This window comes from Neoarius graeffei, chromosome 10 (genome assembly GCF_027579695.1).
Source record: "Neoarius graeffei isolate fNeoGra1 chromosome 10, fNeoGra1.pri, whole genome shotgun sequence".
In the NCBI taxonomy this organism is placed as follows: Eukaryota; Metazoa; Chordata; class Actinopteri; order Siluriformes; family Ariidae; genus Neoarius; species Neoarius graeffei.
The window spans coordinates 85,467,496-85,490,790 of NC_083578.1; the positions used below are offsets into that span (position 1 = coordinate 85,467,496).

The window sequence follows — 23,295 nt, forward strand, 5'->3', positions numbered from 1 at the left end:
GGGGCAACAAAAGACTGAAAAAGTTGTGTAATGCTAAAAAAAAACCTAATTTGGTTAATTGACAACATGTTAGTAATATGATTGGGAATAAAAAGAGCATCCCAGAGAGGTGGAGTCTCTCAGAAGTAAAGATGGGGAGGGGTTCACCTCTTTGTGAAAGACCGCGTGGGCAAACAGTGAAACAACAATGCCAAACTGCTTTCTGCACATATTAAAACTGCATGGCTCCATAGTAAAAGAGTCTGGGTGCTAAACTGGCCTGCTTACAGCCCAGACCTTTCTCCCATTTAAAACAATTGGCGCATTATGAAGTGCAAAATAAGACAAAGGAGACCCTGAACTGTTGAGCAACTGAAATTGTGTATCAGGCGAGAATGGGACGACATTTCTCTTTCAAAACTACAGCAATTTGTCTCTTCAATTCCCAAACGTTTACAGAGTGTTGTTAAAAGTAGAAGTGATGAAACACAGTGGTAAACATGCCCCTGTCCCAACTTTTTTGAAACATGTTGGTGACATCAAATTCAAAATGAACATATATTTTTCGAAAAACAATAAAATTTCTCAGTTTCAACGTTTGATATGTTGTCTTTGTACTATTTTCAATGAAATATAGGGTTTCCATGATTTGCAAATTATCGCATTCTGTTTTTATTTCTGTTTTACACAGCGACCCAACTTGGAATTGGGGTTGTATTTTATTTGGACAATGTGTGCTTAGTGTATCTACTTTTAGCTTATCCTCCAAATGCATTTTAAGGAAAATCTCATCTCATTATCTCTAGCCGCTTTATCCTGTTCTACAGAGTCACAGGCAAGCTGGAGCCTATCCCAGCTGACTACGGGCGAAAGGCGGGGTACACCCTGGACAAGTCGCCAGGTCATCACAGGGCTGCACATAGACACAGACAACCATTCACACTCACATTCACACCTACGCTCAATTTAGAGTCACCAGTTAACCTAACCTGCATGTCTTTGGACTGTGGGGGAAACCGGAGCACCCGGAGGAAACCCACGCAGACACGGGGAGAACATGCAAACTCCACACAGAAAGGCCCTCGCCGGCCACGGGGCTCGAACCCAGACCTTCTTGCTGTGAGGCAACAGCGCTAACCACTACACCACCGTGCTGCCCCATTTTAAGGAAAATGCATGTGAAAAATAATATGGAGGACCAAATGGAGGTCATGGAACAGTCTGAGCTAGAAAGAAATCAGCCCCATCCTCACTTCTTGCTTCATATCCTTCATATACAGTGTATGTTTTTCTTCTTATACCAAATGCCAAATAAATTCTCTGTAAGACATTCGTTAACTACAGATAAACTACCAAAATTTAAACCTAATATTGATTGATTTTTTTTATTTTTATTTGGTGATTTAGCCATGCTAGCACATTTATTCAAGCCACCTGCTAACATTTGAAGAGTTTATAGCGTTTCAGATCAGCCGCACACAAAATGTCTGAATCATAGTATAGGAACAGGAGCAGGATAAAACAAAAGCTCTCAATGTTTTACCTGCTCAGGGTTGAGTCTGACGCCACGTGAATCCGACATGCTTTTCCGATTTTTCAAATATACCTCACTGCTATTTATACTGGAATAAACATTTTTACCTTTTTCACCGAGTTCAAAGAAGTCCAAAATGGAAATGCTGCAAAAACATTAAATATGGCTGGTTGCATTTAACCTGATCCTAAATATAGCAAGAATCTTAAATTATCTGCCTACAGCTTTTGGCCCATAACACACTTGTGACTGACTCAAATTCTTCGACTACATCTCTCTCAGAATTGTCTGCTATTTTTGAATCCTATATTTAAATCTGAAAGACAGGAAAAAAAAAAAAAAGCTGCAGCTCTGTGTCACAGTTAGTCAAGCCATGCTGTGCTGCTACGGTTTTATGTTAAATTAGATTTGGAAAAAAAAAAAGTTACTTCTGAGAGGATAAGGGCCCGGTCCAACAACACTGATAACTATACAGTACGTATAACTACAACTATGACTATACCTCTGCCTGAATTTAGTTCCAGTCTGGAGCAGTCACATCACAACTATAATATCGCTTGGTCCTGCCACTCAGGTAAATAAATGCATGCAACTTAGGAATAGTCACGGAAGTTTTTTCCAAGCAGCAGCACATTATTCCGGGTCATACTGTACAGCTTGGACTTCAAAACAACCTTTGCACACACTCCAGTGGTTGATATAATACAGATAGGTCACGGATTATGGAAATATAATAAAAAAGGATACAAAATACAGAGTGGTTACGGATTTTAATACGGATGCATCATGGATGCTAATAATTTATGGATCGGTCACGGACGTTTCAGTATATTACAGATTGGTTACCGATTTCATACAGATGATGCATCACGGATAAAAAACATTAACAAGTCTAAAACAATTAAATGTTTGGACTGCTGAAGTTCATAATTAAAATATCTTGCTTTCATTTATAGGTTTACTTTATTAATTTATTATTAATATTTCATGGAAAATCACATATCCATGAATAAAAGATCTGTATTTTGTATTATGTTTTTTATTTCCATGAATCCGTATTCCGCGACTTCATGATGCAACAAGGATGTATAAAGATGCCTGGCGGAAATAGTACGTGCTCAGACAACATCACATGTAAACAATTAGCTGATTGGTCAGATGTTTTATCGGCTCAGGTCCGGGCCTGGAAAAATGGCTCCAGAAGGACCCAGCTCCCCTAGATGCTGTAAATTTCTAGGTTAGTGATAGGAAGGGCATCCAGCTGTAAAATGTTGCCTCACTTTAAGTCATGGTAGTTAGGAGCTTGATGCCGACCTTCAGTATAAGCGCCTACAGTGGTTTGGCCACATCCGTCATGTATTGGAAGGGTCATGCCCCAGCAGTTGGATGGATCAAGGAAAAAGGGCCGCCCCCGCAAGACCTTGTGTGCGCTGGTCAATCAGGACCTCAAGAAGTGGTGCCTTACACAGGGACTTCTGGAAGAAGGAATTACGGACTTGCCATGCAGTGTCCAACACACTGGTGGTGTTTACGTGACGTTAAACCAGATAATGAGTGTGAGTGAAGCAATATCAGCGATACGGATAAACCCAGGCCCGGGCTATAGGGATCGTTATCGGTCTGGTGTGAGCACCGGCCACATAAATTGCAGGGGACCGATTTATTTATAGTTATAGCTGTAGTTGCAGTTATCAGTATTGTCAGACCGGGCCTTAATAGGATCCTGGGATATCTAATATACAGATCCTGGAAGTACAACCCTGATTCCAAAAAAGTTGGGACAAAGTACAAATTGCAAATAAAAACAGAATGCAATAATTTACAAATCTCAAAAACTGATATTGTATTCACAATAGAACATAGACAACATATCAAATGTCGAAAGTGAGACATTTTGAAATTTCATGCCAAATATTGGCGCATTTGAAATTTCATGACAGCAACACATCTCAAAAAAGTTGGGACGGGGCAATAAGAGGCTGGAAAAGTTAAAGGGACAAAAAAGGAACAGCTGGAGGACCAAATTGCAACTCAGTAGGTCAATTGGCAATAGGTCATTAACATGACTGGGTATAAAAAGAGCATCTTGGAGTGGCAGCAGCTCTCAGAAGTAAAGCTGGGAAGAGGATCACCAATCCCCCTAATTCTGCGCCGACAAATAGTGGAGCAATATCAGAAAGGAGTTCGACAGTGTAAAATTGCAAAGAGTTTGAACATATCATCATCTACAGTGCATAATATCATCAAAAGATTCAGAGAATCTGGAAGAATCTCTGTGCGTAAGGGTCAAGGCTGGAAAACCATACCGGGTGCCCGTGATCTTCGGGCCCTTAGATGGCACCGCATCACATACAGGCATGCTTTTTTTTTTTTTATTTATTTGCTAACAAATACAAAGTAAGAAGGACAGAATGAAACAAATCAATACATACACATGACATACAACAGAAGCACTGACGTAACATTAACAACAATTTCAAAGGCTGGACAATACTACTAATATGTTAACAAAGAGATGTAACAGAACACATGGAGACAAATTCGACAAAGATAAACAAGAGCTATATTGCTGTATAGGGGAGGCTGGGTGGGGTTGGTTAGGGGTAATGAATGTGCATGTGAGATAGAGGAGGGTAGGTGGGGGGGATTTGGAGGGGTTTTGGGCCTTGAGTTATGGGTGGAGGGACAGTGTGTATATGTTGGGGGGGAGCAGAGTTTGTGATAGTGAGCACATGTGTGTGTGTGTGAGTGTATATAAGCAGTGCTGGTCTAGTGTCGGGCCAGGGAGAAGGAAGCTGGATCATAATGAAGGAGAGTGGGGGGGGGGGGGGGGGGGGGAGTATTATTTGCTAATCATTTGTGTTAGTAAATTTTTTATAGATAGTAATTCTAAAAATAATAGTTATTTAATAGTTAATTACGATGACTACCTGAGCACCTGTTCATGGCTATGGTGCCAGCCGCCCCTGCCCAAGCTAAATCATGATGGGACGACAGAGGGGAGGGGGAGGTACTGCATGAGGCAGGGCTCCGGGCCCGGACGCCCCACACACCGACACCAGCCCCCCATAACCTCCGCACAACACGCCCTACCTATCCTATATATGACTGTATATGACAAGAATGTGTGCCTTCTCTAAAGTGTACTGCATTAAAAGAAGAGGGCGTGCAGGGTGAAAACCTGCCCAGATCTCCACCTACACGCCCCCCACACCCTATGTAATCAAAGATATAAGCCTCCTCCAAGATGTATTTGCATTAAAAGAAGCGAGGAGTGCAGCGAAGCACCTGCAGAGGTTTCCCACATGCACTCCTCCCGTGCCCTAGTCTATCACGTTGTTCTTATTGAAGGTGGACAAATGGTGTGTGCTTCCTAATGTGTAGAGCATTTAAAAGAGGATAAGGCGCGCTGTGCAATACCAATCTCAAGAAACACAAAATGAATTAAGAAAGTGCAAATCCAAACTAGATGAAATACTTAGTAAACACATCCAATTTATGATCCATCGATTAAGGCAAGAATCCTTTCATCACAGCAATCTCATCTCATCTCATTATCTGTAGCCGCTTTATCCTTCTACAGGGTCGCAGGCAAGCTGGAGCCTATCCCAGCTGACTACGGGCGAAAGGCGGGGTACACCCTGGACAAGTCGCCAGGTCATCACAGGGCTGACACATAGACACAGACAACCATTCACACTCACATTCACACCTACGGTCAATTTAGAGTCACCAGTTAACCTAACCTGCATGTCTTTGGACTGTCATCACAGCAATAAATCAGGTAAATATTTAGCAAATCAAATTAGACGCAACAAAGAAAAAGCAACAATTTCAGCCATAAAGAACTCAGCAGGGAAGCTAACCAGCTCACCTGAAGAAATTAACCAAGTTTTCTACAATTTCTACAACAAACTATATTCTTCTGAAATAAACCCCAACCAGGAATCCATTGACTCATTCCTCAATAATATCAATTTACCACAACTAACCGAAACCCAAATAAATAAACTGGAGTCACCTATTACTCAAGAGGAACTGTTTTCAGCTCTGAAACGCATGCCTAACAATAAAGCACCAGGACCGGATGGATTCCCTGCTGAGTTCTACAAACAATTCTGGTCCATTTTGGCTCCACTGTTCATCAGGATGATCAATGAATCAAAAGAAAATTCAAAACTACCAGCTAGCACTACCTCAGCAACAATTTCACTCCTCCTCAAGCCCAATAAGGACCCAACAATTCCATCTAGCTATCGACCAATTTCTTTTCTCAACGTTGACAATTAAATAATCGCCAAAGCTTTAGCACGTAGGTTAGAAGAGGTCACCCCATCCATTATCCATCCGGACCAAACTGGTTTTATCAAGGGTAGAATCTCAACCTCCAATGCTCGCAGATTATTTAATATTATACACTACTCCTCAACCATACAAGAAAATACCATCATAGCAACTCTAGACGCAGAAAAAGCATTTGACAGGGTCAACTGGAATTTCCTGTTCTCCACATTAGGGAGGTTTGGTTTTGGGGAATCCTTCATTAATTGGATCAAAATTCTATACACATCACCTTCAGCCACAGTAATCACCAATGGACTAACATCACATAGTTTCACTTTGCACCGGGGGACTAGACAAGGATGCCCACTCTCTCCTTCACTATTTACCATCTTCATTAAACCTTTAGCCGCCGCCATCCGACAGAACTCCCTCATCAAGGGAGTTCAAACTCCAAATTTACATCACAAAATTAGTCTCTATGCTGATGATATCTTACTTTTCTTACAAAATCCCCCAACATCTGTACACGAAACTATTGAACTGATCAACACATTCTCCAACATTTCTGAATATTCTATCAACTGGAACAAATCTGCAATCCTCCCATTACATTCCAACAGCTGGGATGTGTCGGCCCACTCATCACCTATTCCCCTATGCACCAATTATATCATATACCTGGGGATAAGGGTTTCCCCCAAGCTGTCAGACTTGTTTGGTCTAAATTTCACCCCCCTACTCAATTCAATAACTGATGACCTCCAGCGCTGGATGAACCTTCCACTATCCATCATGGGCAGGATATCAGTTATCAAAATGACAGTTTTGCCCAAAGTTAACTATTTACTTTCAATGATTCCTATTCAGCCTATCCAATCCTGGTTTAAATCACTAGACTCTACAATCATTAAATTCTACTGGAAAAACAAGACACCAAGAATCAAACTGACCACACTTCAAAAACCTAAAATACTAGGTGGTCTAGAGGCGCCACACTTCTACCATTATGCACTGGCCAATCAGCTTCAATACATTTACAAATGGATACATCCCACCTCACTTGAATTCACCTGGTTAGACCTAGAACAAACCATTTGCAAGGATATTCAGATCTCAGACTTACCTTTCTGCAGCCAGTCAGTCAAAAAGCATCCATCTTTCAAAGCTCCAACCATAGCATCAAGTCTGACAGCCTGGTGGAAGTTTTATGACCTCACTAATTCACCTCTGACACTATCAAATCACACCCCTATCTGGAATAATCCTGATTTCACCATCAATAAAAAAACACTCAACTTTCTCACATGGATAGGCAAGGGTATCACTCATCTTCATCATATCATCCAAAACAATAGACTGGTCTCTTTTCCCTATTTGGTCCAGAAGCATGGCATTGAGGGTAAACACTTCTTACAGTATCTTCAAATTAAATCAACTATTCAAGCAAAATGGAATATTCAGATACCTAATTTAGACATCCCCCCACAAATCTTGGAACTGATTAACATACCCTCCCCTCAAAAAATCCTTTCCAAAATATACAAAATTATATCACAATCCGAAAAAACTTTAAGCCTTCCATACCACAATTGGGAATCAGACCTGTCCATTACTCCTGATGCCGGCTTCTGGACCCAAATCTGCAAAAACATCTATCTAATGACTAAAAATGCCAATCTTCAACTAATACAGTACAAGGTACTCCACAGATTTCACTACACTGCACAGAAACTGGCAAGAATGGGTTTTGGCTCTGACACGTGTTCCCACTGCATGCTAAACACCCCGGACACATACATCCACGCTGTCTGGCACTGCACCCCGATCCATAGGTTCTGGATAAAAGTCACAGATTCACTCACCTCTATCCTTGGCCATCACATCCCAGCAACTCCTTCCCTCTGCATACTAGGAGATACATCTTCAACCAACCTTAACACCACAGACAATAAATTTCTTCTAGTAGCACTAACTATCGCCAAGAAAACAATCCTCATGAACTGGAACTCAAAGAACTCAATCCACATTACCCATTGGAAAAACCTGCTAGCAGATTATATATCATTGGACAATCATACCTCTCCCAACTTACTCCACACTCAGAATACACACTCCCCTTGGTCATCTTACCTCACCTTTTTACAGACTTGACCTGGCCCTCTGTGCCTGAGATCCAGTCCCAACGCCACACTCAAATATCCTTCCATAATTGTTAATACTTAGCCATACATATTAGGGAAGGGAGGATGGAAGCTGGAATCTCTTATCTCTGTTTATGTACTTCATTTATTAATTTTTCCCACCATTCCCTACTCTTCCCACCACTCCCTCCCTCCCTCTGCTACCGTCTTCCCTCCCCCACTTCATCTACTCTTGTTATACCTGGGCTTCTGGGATGGCGTGGTCGGCCCCATCCTGTCTGGCTGTCAGGTGGGACTGGCGTTGGTTGGTGCCATTGGGAGGGTTGATGGGTCAGGGTTCCCCTCCGGGTCAGGGTCCCGAGGTTCTCTCGGCGCCCCGCCCACCCCACGCATGCACTCTGATACAGGCATGCTTCTGTATTGGAAATCACAAAATGGGCTCAGGAATATTTCCAGAGAACATTATCTGTGAACACAATTCACCGTGCCATCCGCCGTTGCCAGCTAAAACTCTATAGTTCAAAGAAGAAGCCGTATCTAGACATGATCCAGAAGCGCAGACGTCTTCTCTGGGCCAAGGCTCATTTAAAATGGACTGTGGCAAAGTGGAAAACTGTTCTGTGGTCAGACAAATCAAAATTTGAAGTTCTTTATGGAAATCGGGGACGCCGTGTCATTCGGACTAAAGAGGAGAAGGACGACCCAAGTTGTTATCAGCGCTCAGTTCAGAAGCCTGCATCTCTGATGGTATGGGGTTGCATTAGTGCGTGTGGCATGGGCAGCTTACACATCTGTAAAGACACCATCAATGCTGAAAGGTATATCGAGGTTCTAGAGCAACATATGCTCCCATCCAGACGACGTCTCTTTCAGGGAAGACCTTGCATTTTCCAACATGACAATGCCAAACCACATACTGCATCAATTACAGCATCATGGCTGCGTAGAAGAAGGGTCCGGGTACTGAACTGGCCAGCCTGCAGTCCAGATCTTTCACCCACAGAAAACATTTGGCGCATCATAAAACAGAAGATACGACAAAAAAAAAGACCTAAGACAGTTGAGCAACTAGAATCCTACATTAGACAAGAATGGGTTAACATTCCTATCCCTAAACTTGAGCAACTTGTCTCCTCAGTCCCCAGACGTTTACAGACTGTTGTAAAGAGAAAAGGGGATGTCTCACAGTGGGAAACATGGCCTTGTCCCAACTTTTTTGAGATGTGTTATTGTCATGAAATTTAAAATCACCTAATTTTTCTCTTTAAATGATACATTTTCTCAGTTTAAACATTTGATATGTCATCTATGTTCTATTCTGAATAAAATATGAAATTTTGAAACTTCCACATCATTGCATTCCGTTTTTATTTACAATTTGTACTTTGTCCCAACTTTTTTGGAATCGGGGTTGTAAGATCACTCAGTGATGTGAATTTTAACATAAGATTTGTTAATCTTGCTTTACCCACATCATAGTATTATCCTTTCTTTAAGAAGTCTCTGTAAGGAAACGAATGCCTTTCTAGAAGCTAAAGACTAAACAATAAGGATGAAATCAGCAGTGTTTCTGAGCCTCATTCGCTGGATTAAATCCCCTGTAGATGCAAGTCTTTGAGTCAGATCAACCAAAGCCAATTTAGCACATGGAAAAGGATCAATGACCTCAATACATTCATTACAATACAGTAGAACACATAAATGAATTAGGATTCAGTCATATCTGTAATATCAGGTTCGAACAGACCATCTGCATGAGGGAATATTCAATACAATCTGCTGAATCTCACCATCTCCTCTTCTATCACAAATTCGTTGATGTGACGAATACGTAAGGAATAAAACAGTTGTGCGATGTGCTGTTATCGGACAAAAATCAACAACGGAGCAGAGTTTCCGCTAATGTTACCAAAGCTGATTATTTTTCCGTACCAGTGCATCCTTGAATGTTTTATTTACATCGAAGTTTGACAATTTAATTTTTTTATTTATTATAGAACGACATGTTGTACTTTTTATCCATTCATCCATTTACAGTTATGTGTAATGTTCCTGTTCTCACTTATGTTATAGCAGCTATAAAGGCTGGTGAGAAGTTCCGTTTTATTCTCTCTTAAAAAAAAAAAATGCAACTTGTCTTGTTACAAAGAAAGAATGAATAAAGAAGTAAACAAAAAATTCAAACCTCTGAAGAATTTCCAATGTCAGAAAATGTACTAATAATAACTGACTATTACAACTCACTGACAGTGGAGACTCCTTTGATATTTATTAAATAAACATATTTCCAGAAAACTTCACCATATCAAAGATTATATTTTTCTTTATTAAATAATGTGTTTTTTTTATCTATTTATTATTAGTCTTGGATTATAAGGCGCATCCGCCGTACAAGTTCCTGTGTATGCTGTTACTATAGAAATGACAACATTTAACAACGAGGGCATTAATTAACATAAATTAGTGCCCGATTGATAAATCAATGTTCCAATAATAATGATTAATAATAATAATAATAATAATAATAATAATTTAACACTTATTTTATGCAAATTGACATTTAAATATGGTCAAACGTGCATTATAGACATTAATAAATAGCTAAATTACAAAACATTGTCTATTGTACAAAAATATATAAAAATTTCTATATAAAACAAAATATCTAAAGCAAAACACATTTATATTGCTTACTGCATAAAAATAATTTATCTTCATCTTTGTATAAATACTGCAGGTGCAAAAAGTGTTTATTTAAAAGAAAATCAGAATATGATGGAAATATCTCATAATAAAATAAAATATAATAATGATACATTAATATGATAAGTTGTAGTATATTAAATTTATCCATAAGCAGCGTGAGATAAAAACATTTTAACTAAAGACTTAAAATGATCAAAATTCTTCTCATGTCTGATTTCATGAGGAAGAGCATTAAAAAGTTTAGGTGCTGCAACATCGAAAGCCCTGTCACCAATATTGCATTTTTGCAATACAATATTCTGTAGTATTTGCAAATCGGTATCGACATTTATAAAGGCCAATAAATGACCATTAATAAAAGAAATGGAGATACGGAAGAAGATGGATCCTTTCACCACGTTATGAGTGTCGCCATTGCGTAGCTTGTCCACCAGAGGGCACACCGCAACTCCACTGATGGCTATGGAATGCCACCATTCACAACAATCAGCTGACCCAAGCAAACCAGAGTAACAGTGGTGTGTTAATCAGATGAAGGCATTCAGCTATTTAAAAAAAATCATAAATCCTAATATAAATCTGTGAATTGTGCTGCAGCTGTAAGTACTGTCAAAGCCGATGCTACAGAAAATTAATCAACACCGTCTGGTTAAATAGTCATTTTTAGCAACAGATATCATCACAAAGAAGCTTTTACAGAGATCCGGATGTAGATTTAAATCCACAAAGAACAAGCCAGAGGCGACAGCAGTGAGGAAACAAAATGAGGAAGAAATCTTGAGGGGAACCAGACTCAAAAGGGAACTCATAGGTCTGCTTCCATAGGGGTTTGTCTTTATGTTTTGGAAATAATGAGTTTATCAGAGAGAGAAAGAGAGAGGATTGGAAGATCGGAGTGTATTTGTTTACAGGTCTCACATTACAGAGACTTGCACAACTGTCTGCTTGCTTATCTTACTTGTTTCTGTGCTGGTTCATCTCTCTCTCTCATATACACACACACACACACACACACACACACACACACACACACACACACACACACACATCCTGTGTGTATATGTCAGAGAATGGAAATTCTGCTCCGTCAACCTCTCACTCCGTTTCTCTTCAAGCCTGTTGCCATGGAGATCCTCTCACTCCTGTCGCCTAGAAACATAAAAAACCTTGTGAGGCCAATTCATCTGTCTATATAAAAGTGTGTGTGTGTGTGTGTGTGTGTGTGTGTGTGTGTGTGTGTGTGTGTGTGTGTGCGTGCGTGCATGTGCTCATGCTCATTATTAAAATTATTGGAAAATGTTTGTGTAATGTATGCGTAGGGTAAGGGGAAAGTGGTTGATGTGAAAAATTAAGAACACCCAACCATCGGAGAAATTCCACCCACACAACTTTAAAGCTGTTCTGCCTTTCAGATTTTTCAAGTGTAGGTCATAAAAAGAATTTTCCCCGACACCCAATTATTTTTGTCTAGTGGACCGAAAGCTACTAAATTCAAATCACAGACTTCCAATTTTATTAGGCTTTTTTAATAGAACAATTAATGAGTTTAGAGCCACGTGTTCCTAAATTCCCCGCTATTTTTTCCTGCTTCACCATGACCCAATTCAAGATACTACATCATGCATCATGTGGTGGGTTTTCCCTATTCACTCAAGGCATTGTGGGATACAAATTTGAAACAGGAGAGAAAAATGGAGGACGTGAGTGTGCGAATGAAATGTGAAAGACCGACTACAGTAACGGAAAGAAAGTGAGAAGAAAAGACGTTGTTATATACGAAGGAAAGGAAACGCAGGACCAAACTAATAAATTTCGGCGCTCAGCGAGCACCTCGGTGTGATCAGCTGTTCGTTTAGCGACAGAATGATGGAACTGTCAAAGTAAACCTGTAGATGGCAGTAATGCAACACTGTGGATGCCAGCTTCTATAAAACCCAAAAGATGAATCTGTCTGCTTCACAGCCACAGAATGGCCTGTTTTTTTGGGGTTTTTTTTAAAATATTACAGAAATAAACATATATCACAATGACCAAATTTCAGAGGGAACTAAATTTCACCGATTTTATGAAATCGAAAGGCCGTCTCGCTTTAAAGATAAGAGTCCATTTAATTTCAGCAAATTTCAGCCCTTGACAAACAACTGCTGTGACAAAGTGGTAACTGAAAAGTAAAACGAAGTTCTCATCTCATTATCTCTAGCCGCTTTATCCTGTTCTACAGGGTCGCAGGCAAGCTGGAGCCTGTCCCAGCTGACTACGGGTGAAAGGCGGGGTACACCCTGGACAAGTCGCCAGGTCATCACAGGGCTGACACATAGACACAGACAGCCATTCACACTCACATTCACACCTACGGTCAATTTAGAGTCACCAGTTAACCTAACCTGCATGTCTTTGGACTGTGGGGGAAACCGGAGCACCCGGAGGAAACCCACGTGGACACGGGGAGAACATGCAAACTCCGCACAGAAAGGCCCTCGCCGGCCACAGGGCTCGAACCCGGACCTTCTTGCTGTAAGGCAACAGTGCTAACCACTACACCACCGTGCCGTCCACATTCTGGATTATAAAGCAGTTTTCCAAGCTGGTTTTCTCAACCATGTGATCCAATTATGAGGAGGCTGTAGCTTAAACCATTATTTTAGATCATGTTCTATGCGTTTTTACAGGTTATATTTACTACTGAGAAATTTAAAAAAGCTCCATATTGCACCTTTAATGGCAGCTCAGTAGTTAAGGTTCAGCACTAATGAGTTTTAATTCATAAACCATATCAGCATTTTTAAGTAAATTAAATATTGTCAGGAAACTTCAGTATTTGCTTATTCAAGTATCTGAGTATTTGTTTGACTGAATATGTTTTTGAGACATGGATTAATCCACTGCAGTCCTCCATTTTGTTGCAGTTAGCAGCTAAACTTCTGCAACTTAGCATGCTAGTTTTCAGCTGAAAAATAAATACAGGTTTGTAAATGCAGTTTATTTTTCCTCAGTTACTTTCGGGGCTATGAATCAAATCCTCCCTTTAAAAATTAAAATAAAATTTAATCTAATTTAAAACAACTCTGTTGCAGAGTTGCCCCCCCCCATCCTCCTCACATGCTAATCTGTCTAAACTAGCTGCTAGCAACCAATTACCTCACCAGCTGTAAAAGATAAAAACACAAAAGAAAAAAAAACCTTATCACCTAATCCTGTCTCCTCAATTGACTGCATTCCTGTTGTTGTTTTGTGTGAAATACATTTATGATTTGACTATAAATTATCATTATATTAAATCCCATACTGATTCACTGCTAGAATTAGCATATACTCCATTTTGGAGCTTCTGTGCTGCAGCTGCAATATGAAGAATCACCACTGGAAGTCATTTTGTGTTTTTCTGTGCAGCCTTCTGCTAGGGAAGTGTTCTTTATGGGATAAAGATTTTATTATCCATAACATAGCTTTAAAAAATTACTAATACAGGGCTCACTAGCTCGAATAATACTGCAACAGCCAAGAGAGAAAACTGAGTTAAATAATCAAATCAATCAAGAAATTAAAAAAGGACTAGTACATTTTTTCATAAATTAATTTTTATACAAATGTCAAAGTTTTTGTACTGTCTTGTGTTCAGTATAACCCTGTCACCGGAAATTGCGAGAGTGATGCAGTGCGAGTAGCCACGCCTCTAGGTGAAAGCACCACCCAAAAGGCAGCATGAGATATGAGGCAAAAGTCATTGTCCTTAGGTATAGCGCCCCCTAGCGGCCAATTTGTCCCCAATTTTTTTGAGGGCCTTTGTGGAGGGGCCCGGCGTAACACCACGAAGTTTCGTTAAGGCACGCCAAAGGGCGGCCGAGATATGAGCACACTTCCTGGTTCGCGTCTGCGCAGCCAATTTTGATTGGCCGCCACGGCCAAATGTTTATGAAACCCTAAACACCGGGCAAGTTTCTTGTGCAGCTTAGTCCCAAGAAGCCATCTACCAAGTTTGGGAGAAATTGGTGAAAAATTGAGGGAGGAGAAGCATTATGATTGATTTTCACAAAACTCAAAATGGCGGGAAAACTTTCAGGGTTGAAAATGACGTCATAGGGTGCGTTGGATTCGTCATGGGCCAAGGATTCGAGGGATACCAAGAGTTTGAAAATCGGACCAACGGTTCAAAACTTACAAGCAGAAATGTACCTGCGACTTTGAGCTGCTGGCGCAATTTCGATTGGCCGCCACGGCCAAACGCTTATCAAACTCTGAACACCGGGTAAGTGTCCTGTGCAGCTGCCATGAACCAAGTTTGGGAGAAATTGGTCAAAAATTGAGGGAGGAGAAGCATTTTAATTGATTTGCACAAAATCCAAAATGGCGGGAAAATTTTCCGGGCGGAAAATGACATCATAGGGTGTGCTGGAATCGTCTCGGGCCAAGGATTCCAGGGACACCAAGTTTTTGAAAATCGGACCAACGGTTCAAAAGTTACAAGCAGAAACGTACCGGCGACGGTTTCAAATCAAACAAACTTCTTTAAAGATTATTACAGCCAGAGCAACTAAGCAGATTTACACGTCACCAAAATTAAACTCAATGCGAAATTTTCACTTGGACAGTAATTTTCCCAGTCTGTGTTTTGAAACAATTGAATTTCACTAAAATAAAGATAATTTCCCTTGTAAAATTTCACAAAAACCTGGTGTGACGAGGCCTATCGTATTCAAAGACATGTGGTTAGGTTAACATAGGGCAGCCATGGCCTGAGGTTGGGCTGAAGTGCCCCTGAGTAAAGCCTAGGTCACAACCGGACGTACGATTTTTTGGCCGTGCGATTTTTCCCTTACGAAAATTAACCATGGTTTTACTATAAAAACTAACCATGGTTTTACCATGGTTTATAGTTATTCATGTTTTTTTGGGTAACCATGAAAACCATGGTGCATTTTACCTCAATGTTCACTTAAATTTTTAGGTTCTAAGAAAATGTTAATGTATCTGGGCTGTTAATCGAGATCCTTCTCTACAGCATTGACTGTTGGACGAAAGCATGGTAATACTACAGTTAGTGCATCCTTTTAAAAACCATACTATCCCTTTTTAAACTAATTTCGTAGTTACTATGACCTATTACACATACAACTATGATGCTACCACAGCTACGTCAAAGTACTATGGATAAACAACAGTAATACTATGATTGGTTCATAGTACTTAGAATCACCATGAAATACCATAGTAGAACCATGGTTACTACCATGGATGAACCATAGTAATACTATGGTTGGTTCATAGTACTTAGAATAACCATGAGATACCATGGTAGAATCATGGTTACTACATAAAAACCATAGTAAAACCATAGTAAATCATGGTAGATTTTCGTAAAGGTTGGGGTTTCCCAAATCGCTGCTTTTTTTTTTCGTGGAGAAAGACGCACGTCGGCTGTAAGTTTGTCTTGCAACCTGAAAAAAACGTAAGCGCCCGTAGAGTTTGTTTGACATGACAAAGAACCTCTGCGGCCGGTCTGCGGCCAGTCTACGGCTTGAAAATCAGCACGTCACACGCACGTCCTCCGTGCGTTTCTTGCGTTTTTTGTACGTAGACCAGCCGTAGGAGCACATACAGCCGGTTGTGACCGAGGCTTAAGGCATCTAACCCCTAACTGCTCCCCGGGCGCTGTAGCATAGCTGCCCACTGCTCTGGGTGTGTGCGCGCACGCATGTGTGTGTTCACTGCTGCAGAGGAGGAATTTCACTGTGCTTAAAAGTAGACGGCCTTTCGATTTCATAAAACCGGTGAAATTTAGTTCCCTCTGAAATTTGGTCATTGTGATATTTTTATTTCTGTAATATCTTTTTTTTTTTTAAACCAGGCTATTCTATGGGTGGGAAGTTATTTAATTTAAAGGGTCATCGTGACTTGTCCAGGGCGTACCCCGCCTCTCGCCCATAGTCAGCTGGGATAGGCTCCAGCTTGCCTGCGACAGGATAAAGCGGCTACAGATAATGGATGAATGGTTTCCCTAGCAAATAATGTGCATGAAATCACCCACTTCACACAGTCAAGCAGACAGACGGAGTCCAGTGTGCTCATGAGCAGGTTTACCTTCTTCTTTTTGTCCTTCTTTTGGGTTTTACAGCAGCTAGTATCCACAGTGTTGCATTACTGCCATCTACAGATGTACCTTTGAGCGTGCACTGACAGTTGAATCATTCTGTCGCTAAACAAACAGCTGATCACACCAAGGTGCTCGCTGACCGCTGATATTTATTAGTTTGGTCCTGCGTTTCCTTTCCGTCGTATATAACATAACGTCTTTTCTTCTCGTTTTCCGTTACTGTAGTCGATCTTCCACATTTCATTTGCACACTCACATCCTCCATTTTTCTCTCCCATTTCAGATTTGTATCCCACAATGCCTTGTGTAAACTGGGAAAGCCCACCATGTGATGTATGATGTAGTATCCTGAATTGGGTCAGGGTGAAGCAAGAAATAATAGTGGAGAATTTAGGGCCACGTGGTGCCAAATTCATTAATTGTTCTATTTTTTTTTTAAACTAATAAAATTAGAAGTCTATGATTCGAATTCAGTGGCTTTCAGTCCACTAAACAAAAATAATTGGGTGTCGGGGAAAATTCTTTTTGTGACCTAAACCTGAAAGTCAGTCTAGCTTTAAGCCTGTCCCTGAGTGTACATGTGACAAAGTTGCTTTATCCTGTTCTACAGGGTCGCAGGCAAGCTGGAGCCTATCCCAGCTGACTACGGGCGAAAGGCGGGGTACACCCTGGACAAGTCGCCAGGTCATCACAGGGATGACACATAGATACAGACAACCATTCACACCTACGGTCAATTTAGTCACCAGTTAACCTAACCTGCATGTCTTTGGACTGTGGGGGAAACCGGAGCACCCGGAGGAAACCCACGCGGACACGGGGAGAACATGCAAACTCCGCACAGAAAGGCCCTCGCCAGCCATGGGGCTCGAACCCGGACCTTCTTGCTGTGAGGTGACAGCGCTAACCACTACACCACCATGCTGCCCTGCTTCTTCAACATGTGAACCACAAATGTTATTGCATCACAACATAAAAGAGCCAGTTATATTTCAGTATGAAAGTTCAAAGACATGCAGATTAGGTAAAATACCCAGCCACTGGCTTTGTACAAGGCAGTGCATCCTTAGTGCCAGAAATAAAGTCTTAATAATAATAATAATAATAATAATGCAAAGACATTGAAAGACCATGAAATTCATGGCAAAGAAGTGAAGCATGAAAGGTTGAAACCATAACATCAATCAAGTTATTATTTAACAGAATTTATGGGCTTCAAATCATATTTTTGGCAATTTTAAAACCTTCTGCTGGGTTCCAGGGAAAATCCCATAACCCTCTTCAACGACTCCGCCTCACTGGTAAAGCTGCTTTAAAATATGTGCAAATGGAGTAAATAATACTCACACTGTATTATAAACACAATTATGCAATATAATTAGATTTTCAGATCTCTAAAGGCCCAATCATCATGGAGCCAAACGCTGTTTGATATTCATTTTTATGTCCACATGACAAAAGAGCTGTTTTTCCTCCCCAATTATTGCAAGTTAAAACTGAGATTAATGTCTTACCTTTGCCTCAGATAAAATGCCAACACCCACCCATCAATGTACTAAAATGTCCTGAAAATGCATTGCAAGTATATAGCGCCCCCTGTAGAAAAAATATAAGTACTGCATCTGGGCACTAACATTTTGAATAAGACACAAATACCAAACAAATTCAAACAGGGCTTTTATTTATTTGCTTCTATGCACTGGGTTTTTATACACACAAAAAGTAACTACATGCCAGTGTGAAAATATTACTGCAGTTTAGGAATTCGTGTGCATTCTGCATCAATTCTAGAGCAAAACGGTCACGCTGTTTTTGTCCAACACGCTCATTCTTTCTCTCAATCAATCACACATACACATGTACAAAAACAAAGCCATTGAGACAATATGATCTGGACTTTCAGTTACCCTTCTCACTGTAGTCGATCAGCCAAGACATGTTTGCCGTATGACGTTTATTTTAGCTAAAAGGCTAATGTTGTGAACAGCTAATGAGAGCTAATAGCTACCAGATGAGCACTGATTATAAACACTTACATTTCATGCCATTTTATTAAATTGTATATCAACAAACTGAGCCAAAAATGTGTTCTGATACAAGTGTGTGATGTTTCATGCAGTTTACATGAGACTAAACTGATGGTTCTTTGTTCTTAGGAACATTAAACTTCTCATCCTAGTGCAAAACTGGAAAGGGGGGGGGGTCTCAGCTGGTCTACAACACTTGGACAAGGGTGTATAGTGGAAATTACATTTTTCATGCTACACTGTTCCTCTGAGGCCACCACAAACTGAAACACCACAAAAAAAAACCCACTAAAGTAAAACAAAAAGTACAACAAAAACACCAGACTGAGATAAACATATCAAAATGTAAAGACTGTTATACAGTATAATATTGCACAACTAAATAAATCAAGACCTTGGCTGTTAAATAACGCCGTAAATAAATGTTAAGGAAATAAGGTTCTGACGCATTTTGTGATTTTAATATTAGTGATTATTTTCCAATAACAGCATGTCTCAGTGTTTTATTCCTGTTCTACCACAGCAAGTCGATAATGATTACAGCCATTTGTTAATTAAAGGACAAGCGCAAAGCACAAAGGCCTCCATCTTCTGACTGCTACAGCGCACTGACACTGGAGACTCCTTCAAAAATGCGCAAGTTGTTACCGCAGAAATGATAACGGATTTTTTAAAAAAATGAGTGCATTAAGAGTAATCTGTGAGCCGAATGAAGGACAGGCTTTACTAATGTTCAAGCTGCTGTTCTAGGAGGAGGGAAAAAAAAAAACCTTCTGGTCAATCAGGATTCAGAATCTTCAAAAGAAGACTTCAGCAAACAAGCCAAAATATTTAGCATCATGTAAATAACACGCATCATTTTTAAAGAAAAAACACATCAGAACCTTATAATTCCAAGCTCTCATCATGGAGTTAAAAAAAAAAAAAAAAATCCATCCATGTTTGAACCCAATCCATTCCCCCCCCGTCCAGATTGTAAACACACCTGAGTCAGGTAACAACAGACAAGAGAGCATGATCTGTCACTGAACCAAAGCGTGACCTGAAGAGACCAGTGAGGACTGCATCTGGACTCGTACATCTACACGTACATCATAGCTATGTATATGTATTATAAATCACAGATAAAGCGCAATAACTCCAGCGCCGGTCATGACACCAACACACACACACACCACTCATCAACACAACAACGAAAGTGTGTCACAAACCCATCTCTTCATTTACAGACTTCCTTTCCCCCCCCAGAAACTATTTCAGCTTATATGAAAAGATCTCACTGAGAAAGGGGGAAAAATTAATTATAAAAAAAAAAAAAAAAACTTTAAATATTTTGGAATATTTTATATTTCTGATCCTGTAGGTCAACTCTAAGGTCTTATAAATCTTCTATACATGACCCCATGAGCTTTATAATGAAGAGAAAGAAATCACTTATAAGATCAGATTATCATAATGAGGCCATATCATCATCATATTAGGGCTGAACAGATCATCATCATCATCATATTATTATTATTATAATAATGTGAGCTTAGCTTTTAAAAAAAAAAAAAAAAGGGGGCTGCTTGGCTCCAATTAGATGCCAGTCGTTACTGATTGCTGAATTACATAACCTCCTCACATACAACAAACGGAAATAAACATAACCTGGATGTTTTGTGCTGCATAATCATTTGTAACAAATAGCACACTACCAAATCGTGCAGGTAAACTTTTTTTTTTTAATGAAATGACCTCACTATTGTAGCAGTGAAGAAAAGAAAGCACTCTTGCTTAACATGATCATACGTCAGTTTCCTTAATTAATTCAACATAATTAACTCCAATGTTGGCCAGCTTAGCTAAAGATACAGAGATTGGATAGAATAATTAAATGCTAACCACATTCACTGGATATGAGCAAATGCACGCTCTGATTGGCTCCTCTACTACTAGGCTATCAGCTCATATACCATGAGTAGAGAAAAACAAAATGGCAGAGCGTGCTGCTGAACCAACCAAGAACGAAATAAAAAACTCTCCTCGACAACAACCCCCCCCCAAAAAAAAATACAAAAGAGCAACAAAATATGGAATGAAAAGTACTTGATGGTAAGAACGTATCATTTTTAAATTTTTTAATAATTATTATTAAACGCATTTTTCACAAAATTGCTCCTCTCATTTCGCCGGTTTGTTTACATTCTAAGCGGAAATGATTTTGTTGGACGTTTTGTACAAAGTTTTTACTGATCGAATTTGCAAAAAAATAACAATAAAAATGCTCCGTTTCTCAAAATCCAGTGAATGTGGACAGAATAAAACAGTTATTCCACTCAATCTCGTCGTACATGGATTATAGACAACTCGGTGCTACGCGCCTCGTCGGCTATCAGCTCATGTACGACTTGATTTTGTGGAATAACTGTTAAATACAAGTTTTAGATGCAGGATTAAGTCACAGGATTCCCGTGGCCTGTTTATTCATTTGGATCAAGATAAAATCATTCTTCGAAAATTAATAATTTGCTCATAATTTTTTTTTTGTGCATCTGAAGGAATATAGGCTGATCAAGTACAATGCGACAGATAATTAGATTTAATTGTTTATTCCAAAGGCTGCATTAAAGCTATTTCGTTCCTAAATTGCTGAACTAACTGTAAAGCATGAATATTTTTTAGCAGCCCTAACTAATTTCATTATTACTGTATTATGTAACTGACGCTAGACAGATATACACAAAAGATTTGACTAGTTCTTGTTCAAGAACGGAATCGAATCCAAAGTAAAAACAATAAGTAAACTTACTTCAAGCTTTTTTCTAGAATCTTCACTCAGAGTGGTTGTATATTAGTACGAGTTAAGGTTGTTATTCTAAAATAGAACGCTACTCATTTCAGGTGTGCAGAAAGCATAAATAAAGCCATAACATCACACGGTGTTCTCCTACACATCGGCCTGTGTGTGTTCAGCAGTCGAGGCCGATGTGATTGAGCAGGAGCTCGAGGGCGTGCACTTTCTGGTTGGCCTCCTCGATGGCGCTGTACGTCTGAACGTTGCTGCTGATGTGGTAGCGGATGTCGTCCACCAGCGGGATGGAGTCCGTCTCCTGGCGCGCCGCCACGTTCGCAGCGTCCTCTCGGATAAGCTCTGCAAACTCCGCCCTTTCCACCAGCTTATACACACACACAGTTCAGGATCAAAAGACCCACACACACACTTCTAATATACGTTTGATTTATTTACAGCTTCAAAAAAATGATCCCAGATCCCTGTCCTTATTAATATTCATGTTCTAGAGATCAAAATCCCAGCTGTGACGACACAACACTTGCATGTGCACTGCTAAGAGATGAATGAAATTTAAGAAGCGAATAAATCTTAAACCTAGTCAAATTTATCTTCCATTTCCTTATCTACTATTATAAGATTAAAATAAACCAAAAATAAAGATTATTAAGCCTATTTTACTATTTCTAAGCTTTAAAATGTTGTTAATTCGCCCACAACGGAGTAAGCGGGGTGAGGTATTGTAAATCAGTGCGGTTTGTTTGTGTATCTTAATCTAGCGTCTAGACGGTTTCACCGATTGACTTCAAATTTTCAGGGTAGGTGCGCAATGGTCTGTAGATTAGCTGATTAAATTTTGGGGGGTGATCGGATCAAGGTGAATGTCAAGGTCACCGGAAAGCCCAGGCGAGGTTTGTTTTGCCCGGGAACACTTTAGCCCAAGAGCATTAGCTCAAAATTGATTCCAACCTGGAACAAATTAGTAACAAGCTGAATTTTTCAGAATATGTTCAGAATACCCTTAGGAATAACATACTAAAAGTCCCCGGGAATCCACCTTGTGCTCTCTGAGAAATTCAAGATGGCGTCCAAAATGGCCGCCGATTGGAGATTTTTCAATATCTCAGGGATAAAACATAATATAAATGCAATTAAAATGTTAAATTATATGTTCTCTCATACAAGCAATGCAAATTCATCATTGTCACACTGTTAAAATTAAAATTAACCAAGGTTACAAGGTCATTAATGTGGAAATTACATGGAATTTGATGGTTGACATGATTGACAGATTAGCTTAGTAGGCTACCTACATACATGAACATAATGTAAGACAACAATTAGACATCAATTTCCTTAATATTTAGTGCATCTTTAAGCTTTGATAAAATATTAAAGGGAAATTAAATTTGAGAACTCTATCTTCTAAAACTACAATGGCAAGCTGTTTCAGTACACTTCTTCAACATTCCGGCGACTTTCATGACAAAAAGGTCTGCCTCAATAAAAGCTCTTGCTTATAAACAATGAGTAGACTTAAACACTTCTCAGTGCCTCAGTTGTAATGCTTGGACCTTTGTTGTACCATCAATGAAGTAGGGAATTTATTCAAGCTTGTTTAAGGGTGGAAAAAAATTAATCTTTGAGTTTCTAGCGCCAGTCTTTACTACTAGCAATGCCAGTGTGTTCGGACAAAAAAATGACTGAACTCAGCATGACCTTTTAACATGCCATTTTTCATTTTACACCACCAATTTACT

The 23,295-nt window shown here is 39.7% G+C and overlaps 1 protein-coding gene across 1 annotated transcript in view; it reads right to left on the reverse strand.

Annotated features, from left to right (window-relative positions):
• Nucleotides 1–18,399: 18,399 nt before the first annotated feature.
• Nucleotides 18,400–23,295, reverse strand: part of abtb1 (ankyrin repeat and BTB (POZ) domain containing 1) — a 36,258-nt gene continuing 31,362 nt past the window's right edge. The window contains exon 12 of the mRNA XM_060932479.1: nucleotides 18,400–21,920. Coding sequence (XP_060788462.1) covers nucleotides 21,714–21,920 — 207 coding nt within the window. The 3' untranslated portion in view covers nucleotides 18,400–21,713. The remainder of the gene's footprint in view (nucleotides 21,921–23,295) is intronic.